Source organism: Pleuronectes platessa, chromosome 5 (assembly GCF_947347685.1).
Source record: "Pleuronectes platessa chromosome 5, fPlePla1.1, whole genome shotgun sequence".
NCBI lineage: Eukaryota > Metazoa > Chordata > Actinopteri > Pleuronectiformes > Pleuronectidae > Pleuronectes > Pleuronectes platessa.
In genome coordinates, this window is record NC_070630.1 from 13,957,647 (window position 1) to 13,970,485 (window position 12,839).

At 43.2% G+C, this 12,839-nt stretch overlaps 1 protein-coding gene across 4 annotated transcripts in view; it reads right to left on the bottom strand.

The window, feature by feature from the left end:
- atm (ATM serine/threonine kinase) overlaps window positions 1–12,827 on the bottom strand; it is a 29,765-nt gene extending 16,938 nt beyond the window's left edge. For 3 of the 4 annotated variants that reach the window (XR_008338450.1, XM_053422250.1, XM_053422249.1), the window contains exons 1-29: window positions 12,618–12,827; window positions 12,305–12,380; window positions 12,088–12,200; window positions 11,348–11,490; window positions 11,013–11,177; window positions 10,616–10,781; window positions 10,235–10,473; window positions 9,551–9,720; window positions 9,237–9,415; window positions 8,632–9,003; window positions 8,337–8,540; window positions 7,655–7,756; window positions 7,290–7,524; window positions 7,071–7,202; window positions 6,762–6,887; window positions 6,540–6,629; window positions 6,237–6,423; window positions 5,443–5,636; window positions 5,273–5,352; window positions 4,981–5,136; window positions 4,652–4,727; window positions 4,139–4,272; window positions 3,854–3,971; window positions 3,585–3,755; window positions 2,537–2,712; window positions 2,088–2,331; window positions 567–682; window positions 309–435; window positions 22–221 (exon numbers count right to left, since the gene is read on the bottom strand). Coding sequence is in view for 3 of the 4 variants with exons in the window: in XM_053422250.1 (XP_053278225.1) it covers window positions 22–221; window positions 309–435; window positions 567–682; window positions 2,088–2,331; window positions 2,537–2,712; window positions 3,585–3,755; window positions 3,854–3,971; window positions 4,139–4,272; window positions 4,652–4,727; window positions 4,981–5,136; window positions 5,273–5,352; window positions 5,443–5,636; window positions 6,237–6,423; window positions 6,540–6,629; window positions 6,762–6,887; window positions 7,071–7,202; window positions 7,290–7,524; window positions 7,655–7,756; window positions 8,337–8,540; window positions 8,632–9,003; window positions 9,237–9,415; window positions 9,551–9,720; window positions 10,235–10,473; window positions 10,616–10,781; window positions 11,013–11,177; window positions 11,348–11,490; window positions 12,088–12,200; window positions 12,305–12,380; window positions 12,618–12,634 (4,508 nt within the window). In the remaining variant the exon portion in view is untranslated. Of the gene's footprint in view, window positions 1–21; window positions 222–308; window positions 436–566; window positions 683–2,087; window positions 2,332–2,536; window positions 2,713–3,584; window positions 3,756–3,853; window positions 3,972–4,138; window positions 4,273–4,651; window positions 4,728–4,980; window positions 5,137–5,272; window positions 5,353–5,442; window positions 5,637–6,236; window positions 6,424–6,539; window positions 6,630–6,761; window positions 6,888–7,070; window positions 7,203–7,289; window positions 7,525–7,654; window positions 7,757–8,336; window positions 8,541–8,631; window positions 9,004–9,236; window positions 9,416–9,550; window positions 9,721–10,234; window positions 10,474–10,615; window positions 10,782–11,012; window positions 11,178–11,347; window positions 11,491–12,087; window positions 12,201–12,304; window positions 12,441–12,617 lie in introns of all 4 variants that reach the window. The other variant, XM_053422251.1, reaches the window with a different exon arrangement.
- Between the last annotated feature and the right edge of the window lie 12 nt (window positions 12,828–12,839).

Below are 12,839 nucleotides of genomic sequence, written 5' to 3' on the forward strand. Positions count from 1 at the left end.
CCTGTGTGTGCATGACCCGACCTGCTGTTGATCTGGTGTATAAGTGTGTAGATTATGTCTCTGAGCACAAAGGCCCAGGCTCCTCCCAGGCCGTCCTTCACCTCCTTGAGCAGCAGGTTGACGAACAGGTGATACATGAGGAGGATACGATGACGTTCATAGACGTTGGTCGTCTCTGCTGCTCTTTCACACACGGCGAGCAGGATCCTTTGAATTGAAACCTACAAAACAGCAAAAACATAAGATTAAGTTGCACTGATTTATAATAACAAAGACAAAGAAACTTTTTTTTTAAAAAGACACCTTACCGGGGTTTTTGACAGAATGGTTACCAGTGACTTGTGGCTGTCACTGTGGCACTTGCTCAGGTATTCCAGAGTAGCTTTGATGACATAGGAGCTGAAGTACGGTGGGTTTGGTACAGGGTCTAGTTCCCTGAGGGGCCGGGAAACAGTTTTTTTCATTTATCTTAAATAATAGTGTTTTTCTTCCAATTACAGAATGAATGAATCCATAAAATGACGTGGGATAAAATGAAAATCATGGTAAATCTTAAATATCATTACCCTATAAAGCATTGCAGCTCTCCTCTGTCTCCTTCAGTTCCACCTCCTTCATACAGAGTCATCAGCAACTCCACCACTATGTCCGCCAGGTTAGTGTGGATGAGGCTGTCGATTTGCTGCAGAACGATTCCCAAACAGGACAAAGACATGTGATATACAGTCAAGCAAAGCTGCCTTTCAGATACTGTATAGTAACTCATGGAGAAGACACAGCACATTAACTATGGGCTCAGGCTGCAGGAATATCTGCCTAATTTTTTTTTTTTTTTTTTTTTTTTTTTTTGCAGCAGAAACACAGGAAACCTAATATCTGCCTAATTTAACCCTGATACTGCCACTGAGGCTCAGAGGATAATTCAGGTCTGGAACATTGGTCGATAGCAATGTTAAACCTCAAGAGCTACCCACAGAACCTTTATGGCCAACCCGATAACTATGAAACGTGTTTGATAGTTTGGATTTCAAATCGGGATGATCAAATCAGAACCAAAACAGCAAATGAGAGGGACAGAGAAACCAGAGCACCTGACAGTCTAGTTCAGGGGTGTCCAAACTTTTTATCCCAAGGGCCACATATTGAAAAAAATACGAAGTTCCGGGCCACTCACGGCGCTACGCCCCCCTGCCCTGGAGCGGACTGTTGACAGTTGGGGGGGGGTGCTGCGTTCTGAGGGACAGCTGCAATACAGTGGGCCATAGTCCATCACATTACCTTTCATTTAGCTGACGCTTTTATCCAAAGCAACTTACAATAAGTGCATTCAAGGGTACAAACCCAGAACAACATGAATCAAGAAAGTACAATATATTCAAAATTAGAGCTAAACTACAAAGTGCTATAAGTAAGTGCCATTAAAGTACTATTAAATTGTTAGTTTGAAAATAAAAAATTTAAAAATTTTTTTTTTTTTTTAAATTTAAATTATTTATTTTTTTATTTTTTTTGAGGCGAGCCAATTTAAAATGGATGGCGGGCCGCAGATGGCCCGCGGGCCGTAGTTTGGACACCCCTGGTCTAGTTTAACTGAATAATACATAACCCGTTTTGACCAAGTCGCTCCGACCATTTTCCAATCCAGTCTTCACCTTCTGCTTTTGTTTATTAAGATCGGAGCAAGTTGTCGCTCCATGCCGCTCTCCAGTATGGCTACAACTGTTTCCCCATGGGGTCAAATGAGACACATGAGGTTATGCATCACTGCCTCTAGAGTAATAATCTTTATATTATCCTGTAGAGAAGAAGAGTTGTGAAGATTTTTTACTTATGGTCGTGATGCAACTGCAATTCACAAATCAGTTAGGTCAGGTAAAACTCCTGTGGTCTGAGCCCAGCTTTAGTTGAGCTGCTGGTCCTGCATAATTTACTGAAAATGTAAGACACAACAGACGATTGTGCAAAAATTGTTCATGTGAGTTAGGTTGGTGTGCTGTTTTTTCACATCAATTTCACAAAAATTTGAAACGCAGTAGGACAGGAATGATCTGATCCCAGTTGTTCAGTCGACTTCAGCTGGTGTTTACCTGTTTGCCCAGACAGTTGTCATCTTTGAGCACGTTGTACACTCTGTGGGCCGTCTCTCTCTGCTGTGCAACCTGCGAGTCCTGGCCAGACGTAACGAAGTACGGCAGGATGTTGACCATGATCTTGGGGAAGCAGTCGGCCAACAGCTCCTTCCAGTCCTTCTCCAGATACCGACCGATGGACCTCACCTGCTCAAAGTCATCGAGGAAGACCAGGTGGGGGACCAATACCTGGTAAGTAGAGCTACAAGAGGATATGAGACAACAGGGTGTTAAAACAAGGCGTTCGTATTTCATTAACTCTTTGTTGGCAAGTCTTGATAACATAAATTGTATATAATATAGTGTAGGGGAAAGTATAGACTTTAAAAACTGGGTAAATGTATAATACTGATCATGATATGACAACAAACAAACACCACTACAGTCAGAAAAGTTGTTTTCCTCACCTATAGAAATCTTTGATGGCGTCATGGTCAAGGAGTGCGTAGGGGAAAGAGCCGAGAGTGTATCGATCGTCAGACTGTCTCTGTGCGAGCCACTCCGCCACCAAGTAATACAAGTGAGAAGTGACAAAGGTCTTCACACTCCTGTAGCCCAGCACTCTGGATACACTGCACAACATCTGTCAAGGGAAGAAGAAACAGTTCATATCTCTCTCGTCTTCCAAAATCCTTGGACAGATAACATTTTCATCCTTTCAAATTGATCAGTCAACCTGCACCCTATGTTTATAAATGTCAGGGTGTAAATGAAAGGCACATGAAAAAAACGTTGGTCCACTTTGATGATTTGATCGATGCGTCGTTGGCAGCCATGACGCACTCATGAGACTTGGGTTGATGAAGGAAGACAGAGGTGGAAAGGTGAGTGTCAGGGAGACATGGAAAGAGGAGTTTCGATTTGACAGCGAGAAACTACTATGGCAGAATATTTTCTGATGTGAATAACGTCGAACACGCATTTGACTTCGATGGTCGTTCCTATTTGTTTGAGCCCAAGGATACAGATGAACAAGGAGAGAGTGAAGAGGGAGGCACCATGCAGGGGAGAGACAACAAACTGCTTCATGGTTGTGAAGCTCTGGAAACTTTTTGGGGTTCCAGTGAGTGCTGTGACCATAAGTCCCAAAGACGAAGAATACCAATCCTGTGAAGAGCGGGACCTGATGACGCCCGATATGTGATGTGTCCAAAGACAATTCCTTCTGACACTACACAACGTTGTGAGACCAGGATATCCTCCCTCTGATCAACAGAGCTGTGTCTTTCCATGTGCCCAAAAATAAACTTAAAGAGCCCGTTGAGGCCAGAATAACAATTTGATCCTTTTATTGGCTAAAAAAACTAAAATGTCATGCTTAGTCGCAGTTGCCCAATATATAGCTACTGCTGCTGTGTCCGGCTACCGCTATAAAGGCCTAGAAAAATACCAGATATCCCCTTAAAGCATTTGAAACCTTATTTTGAATGATGCACAATGCTCTGAAGTTGTCACCTTTTTGATGAGCTGCTCCTCGATGTTGTTCTCCTTGTAGGACTGGAACAGGGCAAACAGACACTGTTTTTCACACACCGGACTACAGCACAGCACCCCAGACAAACTCTTCAACAGGGTGGCCTTGCGGTTGAACGCCTCATCCCTCTGGTCCTCTGAAGAGCTGCATCTCTGTGTATGATCGCACGGTAAGAAAAAGTCAACCAGGGGCTGCAGAAGGAAGAAATTATAAACTTTTCATGATGAGCAAGAACAGTGTATGAACTCACTGGAAGACCCATTCCCTCCTGAGCCTTCAGGTAAATGTTTTCAAAAGCATCCTGCTGGTGTTTGAGTGGCAGCATCTTCCTTTTGTCAGGATGCTCTGGTCTCATGTCCAGAAACAGCCTGGATACAAAAGAGAATAATGTGTCATAACTATTTTTAATTTAATCAATTCAATAGTTTTTATCTTATTTCCATAATGTTTTACTATCACGCCTGTTGAACAATCTGTCAATTCTATGACATTTATTATTAGAGTGGTGTTAATTCAGCTCCCAGTTGAAGCATACCTCTCCACTGACATGGCTACCAGCATGCGGACTTGGTGATGGGTATCTGCGAGGTGAGATGGGAGGATGATGGACACTGGACTCGCCTCCTCCTTTCCAAAACTCAGGACTGCCCACTCACAAGAGGGGTCAGCCTGTCACAGGTGAGAGACGTCAGGAGGATATGAGAGAACAGAATGCAGATGAAGAAGAGGGGAAAGATTTGCCCATATGTATTTGTATTAAATTGTCCCAGGGAAACATTTCTCTCACACATTTCCTCAGTTGACTGAACATATTTTCACCTGCAAAAAATGATGCCACTGCCACTAACCTCTGGACCAACATATCACTAAGCAAAAAACAGTTTACTTCCATGTCAAACAAATAATTAATCTGATCTAGGTTTGCCTGGCCTACGGCTTGATTTAGCTGGAGATGTAAAATGTCTAACATTTCACGGCTAGGCAGAAAAGCCTAAAACAACACTTAACATAGTCTTTTGAAAATGAAACACAACCTGTGAGCGCTTACCTCCAGTAAAGCAACCAGACACTGCACTAAAGCAGCTCGCACAGTTGCTATGCATTCCCCCGTTTCGCTCAGGAAACTGAAAAAAACACACAAAGCCAAGACAGACTTTCATCATGGTATATCTTCATGCAGAATCAGAGTCAGATCAAAATCATGTTTGGAAGGTTTGAAACAGTTGGCATCGACTCAAAATTTTATTTAAAAAGGACATTTTCACACATGATCATCCTCCATCAAAGACTCAAAGCACCTTGTGACAACCAGTGGCTTCATTTCATGGTTTCAGACCAACCCTGTTCAAGTTCATGTTGTTAAAATATACCACTAACCAGAATCCAGACAGAACTTTGAGCAGGGATCCCTGAACATGTATCATCTCCTGTGGCATGTGGTGGGTTCTCCCCAGGCTCCTGATGGAGGGTAACAAACCAAGCAGCACAGCAGCACAGATCTCTGGGTCTTGACGGTACAGACCACACAAATCTCTGTAAACAAACAGTGACACTTATTTACAAAAACACAGAATAGTTTATGTTGCCTTGAGTACAACGTGTATTATCAAGAACTGCTCTTTCTCTAATAAAATATATGTGTGCGGCAAATATATTTTATATTCCTTACGCCAGCGGACGCAGCAGCAAATCAAATTCGACTGGAGAGAGCGAGTCCTCAGCCGGAAGATTCTTGAGCAGGATAAGATACTGCAAGAGAACCAGATGTTAGTGTTCAGTAGCTCAGGTATCACTATAGAAACTGTGCCACAGTGACCCGCTACCCATGGTGCTCCTCACCATGTGGAGATGCAGCGGTTTGCTGAAGTCTATCTGTTCCAGCAGCTCCAGCAGCTTGCGCCGCACATCCTGGGGTTTGAAAAGCAGGCCGTGGACCTGCTGGACAGAGCCGCATTCACACAGGAACTCCATGATGGCGAGGAGAGCCATGTCCTGCTGGGCCAGATGATCCTCTGCTAACAGGCTTTTAGCTCCTGAGGGAGGACAAAACCAAAATACATCATGTCCCTCTGATCCACTGGTGGGATAATCAGCAGAGAGTTTTGCTCTTAATGGCCCCATAGTCAGCTGAGTAGGTCCTTCCTCAATGCAAGCCAGGATGAGTTAACACTGCAATAAGAGTGGCCAAATGGATCCCACACCAACTCTGAATGTGGTCATACTTCACATGTTTCCTCAGAGTGTTGGGTGCTCAACCAAAGAGGTTAGGAGCTGGATAAACAGCTCAAGATTTAGTTTTTAATTAGCTTTAACATATAGTGATTTTTGTTTCTTGTTCCAGAGAGGCTCACTAATAAAGAAAGTCAATGTTCTTTTTGAATACTGGATTAACTACACTGCTGTCTTCATTATGCCTGTACATGCTACTGAAATGATGTGGTGTTGTGTATCTGCTCGTGGCAAATGACTCTTAACCACACACACAGAAAACACCTTCAAAAGCCAGGAACTTAAGTAGCTGCTTTAACAGTACTGACACTTTTTGATATGTGCAATAATTTCTTAATTTAAATACATTTTACCAAAATATACAAGATTGGCAATCATTTAAACAGAAAGAGATTCTTTCCTACCTGGCCCACAAGAAGCATCAGTGCTGTCTCCCTTCTGTCTGTGGGTCCCATTGGTGCTGCTGTGAGACTCCTGACCGTCCTCAAACAAGTCAACATCGTCCCCTTGTTGAGTCCTGGTCACCTCCCAGTCATCAGCTACGTGATTGTCTTTCTCCAAAACACTGACTCTCTTAGAAACACTGCTTAGCTACAGGGACAGGGAAGTGAGGCAAATTCAGTGAACTGACAGTGAATGAATTTGAGATTCTTATCCTCAGGCCACAAACACCATGAATCTCTACATTTTTTATCTGTTTCGCATACCAGCAGTTTGCAGATCCCTGCTAATTCACTGAGTAGACTGGCCGGCAGCGTCAAAATGAACAGGCTGGAGGAGATGGGACTAACTTTATTCTGCAGAAGAAAGAACAAAGTGTTTTATCACTAGGAAACCAGACCAGATTTTGTCACAGTGATGGTGAACAAATGAATCTCATTTATTTTTAAATCAATGGACTTAAAACTGTGGTGATCACTGTTGTTTACCGTGTTTTTTCTGCTGGCTGACTGTGTGCACAGCTTCATGACGGACCTTAGAGTGGTCATGGTCCCCTCCTCTGTCATCTTTACCATCACACTTGAAACAAACCCAGTGAAGTCCTGAGTCACAGCCTACAGACAAAAACACCAGACATAATTGACATGTTATTCAATATCATCGACTGTCAATAAAGATGATGACAAACAGCTCTCCCAAAATTAAGCCAAAGTTTTTAGCCCAATAGTGGCTAGGTTCAGTGCAGGTCATAGACTCCACCTAAACTAGATTTAATCCATTTGACTCTGGAGGTTTACCTTTGCCTTTTTGAGGAGTTCTGAGTGGCAGACATCCTGTTCAGTCAGAATCCCAGTGGAGACGTAAGCTTCTAAAACACCGGTCAGCAGAATGACGCAGCGCACCAGACACTCTGGAGGTGTGGACTGAGACTGTGGAGAGCAGATCAAAATACATACCAGTCTGTCTGTGTGAACACAAACGCAGACACATAAACACAAGTATCAACTTCCACTCACATCAGGAGAGTAGCAGTTGAGTAGTGTGTCGGCCACACAAAGCAGGGACTGCTCCAGCTTGTTCCTGAGACTGGGAACAGCAGTGAACTGGCCGTCAGCGGATGACGTCGTCAGGGACTCGTCGGTCACTCGGACCTCTGAGGGAAGCATGTTGAAGCTGAACTGCAGGTAAAGCCTCTCGATCTCTTCCAGGTTGTCTTTGACAGCAAATGAGCATTGCTCTTGAACAAAGGCACTTAAAAAAGAGAACTCAATTATTTCTGATTTCAGAATTTCATTGTTTTCAGTAACGAGGGAGTTGCTACCACTGTAAAATAAATTGTGTAAGACACACAACAGGCTTTGTATCAATAATGATGTCTTACCTCTCAGCCCCTTTAGCACCCAGCAGAAAGTTAAGGCCAGCTCTGGTGTCTTTCAGGGTCAGGGAGATCAGGATGTCAGCTATTAGATTGTAGGGAAAGTCTCTGTTCACAAGATCAGAGAAAACATCAATTTACAGACCGTTGTCTTGCAGTCAAGAAAGTAAATACTTGCAGCATAATTGCCCTTTTCTCTCTGTGGAGCATAGACTGTATATAAAGATGGAAGATCAGACATACGCAAACACCTCATAGACAAACCTTGGATTTGTGATATTCGCTTTGCATTAATGTATGTGTGACCATGCCCTAAGTCATGAATCCAACCTACTGCATTATAGTGAATGGGACATAGACCAAACCAAATAATTCACATCAAATCGATTTCTCTCAAAGATGGTTTCTGTTCTAATCCTAATAGTGTACTTTGAAGTGTTCATATGTCAAGTAAGTTTGGTTTCTATTCCACACTATCTAGTCTATTATAAAAAGTGGGTGCAATGTCCTGATGGACAGCCAAGACTGAAAAGTGCATCCTCTGGAGACCAGCATTGTGTAATTTCAGTTCATAATTGTGCAGGAGTAGAAAATGTATAGTTAGTCTGGATACAGCCAGGATAAAACTATCTCCAATCATATTCCTACATATCGGCAGTATACGTAGAAAACCAACTGACTGACCAACCTGCAAATGATGGGGTGAGGTCTGGAGCTTTCTTCCATCTCATCACTCTGGTCACTCATCAGCAGCCATGCAATGAGGTTCTCCTTAAGGTTTGGAGAACCAGATCCTTCGGTGATCCCTACATTGTCCCAGCCTGTCCTCAGTGTGAGAGTCTTAGGGACCGGACACTTCATTAGAGCCTGACACAGACATATAGCAGCACTCCTGTAGATAAAGACAAAAAAAATAGTGATGCTAAGTTCATACACTAAGAGACAGGCATTTATCATGATGACACATTTAATCTAAAACTTACTGCGATAGTTTGCATGCTGATGCAGAGAAAAGCTTCCAGAACTCTCTGTCCATATTAATTAGTTGTCCGTGGACGATGGAGGCCAGCAGGTCCAGGCTAAAGGCCTCTGTCTGAGGCGAGCTGACCCCCCGTAGTGCAAGGGCCCACACCCGACCCCACAGCCTTCCCAACTCTGCCCTGTGGACCTGGGCCCTCTCAGGATAGCGGGTCTGGCACCGGGCTACCTCCCTCAGACAGCGCAACACGTACAGCCCCCTCTCTCCTCTCCGCTGCTCTGCCAGGAGCTGGTACAACGCAGAGAGCAGAGGCACCAGCTCCTGGCGGGGCACCATGGACGGGTACTTGGAGGTGAGCACCGCGGTGATCTGAAGCCTAATAGAGGAAAATGAAAGAAAGATGGAAAATCGTAAACGAAATCAGAGAAAAAAAGGTTTTTCAAAAACCACCAGACTATCTATGAGCATTACTCAAATAATCAGATGGACTTTATTGCACCCGCCCAACAGAGGGTCACCCGTCCAACACTTCTGAAGTATACATTAAGGTTGTATAGTATAGTTTATCTTTAACATGTTTATATGCTAACTATGCTGAGATGTTCATACCATGGTATGGCATCAAAGTCACTGTGCTGAGGCTGAAGATGTTCTCGGAGGACCTCCCAGCCAAGCTCAATACGGCGGCGCTTGCTGGGTCCTCCGTGGGTGGGACTGGCCATCTGCGTGGCTCTATGGGAGGCCTGGGTCACCTCCAGGATGTGGGTGTCATTGCTATCACTGAACAACTATGACATGCAGGGGGGGAAAAAGGAAGATCAAGCACTTGATGTGGGTGCTTTCAGAACAGGTTGTTCTCATTTTTACAATCAAACAGAGTTGTGATTCATTCATCCATCAGCTGAAGACTTGATCTGTGTTACCTGATGACAGATGTCAGCTGTGAGCTCGATGACATTGTTTTTCACTGCGATGTGTCTTGACCCTGTGACGTACTTCCCTCTGCTGCCGAGATGACTGATTTCACTGACCAAAGCCTCATACAAATTGTAGAGCTGACTCCGCCACTGAGTCCAGTCCTCAGCATGTGCACCTAATAAATGAAAGGGTGAACAACTGCTGTGTTGGTTGTTTAATTATAGAACACACAAGTGTGTTATCTTTACATCTTTACCTAAATGTTGTGCTGACCATTTTTCCAAAGCAAACCCCAGGTTCCTGGAGTGATTGCCCTACCTTCACCCACTGGATTGTAATTAATCAGGGTATTAAATTAATTTTATCATTTATCAGTATTCAAACTTGGTACATGGTAAGCGGACTGTATTTATATAGCACTTTTCCTCTCTTATCAACCATTCAAAAGCGCTTTACAGTACAAGTCACATGACCCATTCACAAATACATATTTGTGGTCTGGTATTTTGCTCAAGGACACTTTAAAATGCAGACGGGCTCTGGATACATTTCCTGGCATATTCTGAAACGAAAGGTTGAAACTATATATTTGAAATATAATGAAAAAGATTTTGCATGATTGAACCTAAGCTCTAAAGTCTTGCATAATAAACACATTGTTTCAAAGAAAAAAAGAACTATCACTCCACCTGTGTCCTGAGTCTTGGCTCCTTTGGGGTGATGAACACACATCTGCAGATTGAAGAACACTAAGATCTCCTCTTTGAGAGCCGCACTGGGCCTCTTATCTGCCCAGATGTACAGTATGGATGGCAGAAGCTCCTCTCCCAGGTGACACACCCTCATCCTGCAGTTCATAGCCGAGTACCTCAAGAATATGTTGAGAGCCGAGATGAGGTGCTCCAAAACGGCCAAGTGTTTCTCCTGCCTAACGGGATCAACTATGCATTAAGTTTCCATCTATCCATTAAACTTGTTTTCTTTATAATAACAAATAACAATATACTAATTGGGAGTAATAAGTATGATAAGTTTAAAAGGTTTCTTAAAACGATGGTAAAGGTTTTCACCTGGCGTTAAGCAGTGCTTTGGAGAAGAAGCTGAACAGGGTCTGGTTACACCCATCAGTCTGCGTGCAGCAGCCCTGCACCACCATGTGGATGACTCTGTTCACTAAAACACGGTTTATGGATTTGGAAGAAGAGTTGAACAAACCACAGTACAACTCCAAAAGACCTACGGAGCACAAAAACACACAGGGGATGAGTAACAGCATGAACTAGATGAGACAGTAATAAGACGTCAGGTGGTAATAACACAATGTAATGAGCTAGTAAGTAAATATCCATTCTTATTAATATGACACATTTAACATGTAATCTGATCATTTTCAACATATGACGAATCAAGATGAATAATCTGATCATATCAAGAAATTAAGAGCATTTAGACAAAATGATCACTGACTGTGCCACTCCTGTGGGGGGATGTCACACCAGTACTTGCGAACAGAGAGGATGTCTTTCACGAGGAGGCTGCTGTAATCTTCTCCATATGCAGAGCAGCTGTAAGAGCCCTGCACCACTTTCATCACATGTCTCAGCAGATCTATGCACTTTAGACGAGGCCCGCCTGCAGAGACAGAGACACAGTAACTGTAGCAGATACCTCATGTGGTTCTCTGATGCAGTGAAAAAAGATGGTATGATCCCTCGCTGTGACAAAACACTCTTAAATCTATATTGTGAATGTGTGCAATGAACTGTAAACCTCAACTGGATCTCAAAAGACAGTGTCCTTACGTTTGTTTGCATAGCGAATGAAGTATTTGATCAGACTGCACATTTCCGCCATCTTCTTCTTCCGTGTGGCGAGTGATGTCGCTGTGACAGATTTGCTTGACTGCATGCTATTGGTCTCCTTCTGGAAATAGCTCTGCAGAAATCTGACATGGGAAAATGAAGTGGGAGCAAAACCGAAAGGAAAGTGTTAAAAAAACGTCTGACATAAATGACCCAAACAAAATCAGAACTCTTGATGTAGTGTAATAATATATTGATGATGTGAAGAAACAAACCTGAAAATAAATTGGTAACATAGAAACAAACTAGCTCCATTAACTTAACATGTATATTATAAAAAGACATGACCACAGTTGCAAAATTAAGAAAAGATTTCCAAGAGGTTCGGGTTTATTCCAGAAGCCACCAAACTTATGAAAATTAACATTGATGAATGGAATTTCTATTTAACCAAATCCATCCTTTAGTGGGCGTTTTACTAATGTGACATATCTGAATTTTTTGTTTGTATCTTTTTGTATTTTCTGAATTTGTTTGTATCTTTAGATTTGTCAGTTTTCTTTGAAGTTTTTCAAATTCGTTTTCTGTACACTTTTCTCTTCCACCGGCCTTTAATCGCCCCCTTAGGGGAAGAATAAAGATATTAAAATTGAATTGAACATAAAACCCAGGTGTGACTTGTGTTATACTGGATAATGTTATATGCATTTGTTATATGCAGATGTGCAAAGGGGAGTTACCTGAAAACCGCATCCCATGTGAGCTGCTTGGAGGATTTGGTTGACGAGGAGCGATCCAACTCCTGAACGATCTCTGGAGATCGGAGGAGCCGCCTGAAGCGCTCGGCTTCTTTCTGGAACCATGAAGGGTGTGTTGGGTTTTATTTATACTGCGCATACTGATTAAACTTGGGCTTCAGAAATATATGACAATTTGTCTATAAACATGTGTGATTACCTTTCTTTCTGTAACTTTATCATTCTCCAGCCCCTTGCAGCAGCTCAGGAGATCATCAAGACCCAGACTCATGGTGCTGCACAGTGGGTGAGGGCACAGTGTGCATCAGTGTAGGGGTTGACTCTTGTAACCAGTGCTGAGACAGGATGTTGACAAGACAGGATGATGTTGTTATTAGTCCACACAGAGTGTTTACTTCACAGAGGCGTCAGATCTCCTCTTAAAAGCACTTCAGGACTAACTGTTTACATTGATCGGTCAGCCGGGCCTGGCACGCGACGCACTTTAGCAGCACAAACATGACCACACTTACTTTGAACTTGATCTCATGTTAAAACACTCGATCTGTTGTGGGCTGATGTCTTCGCGGAGATGTCACACACGCATGAGCAGACATTAGCTGTGGTGCTACGGTGCTGGATGGGCCTGCTGCTGCTCCTGCTGCTGCTGAGACTCCTGTGACAACTTCCCCATCCTGACCTGATGCCAACCCATTATACACACGCTCACGTACACGCCGACCAGGCAGGAAATT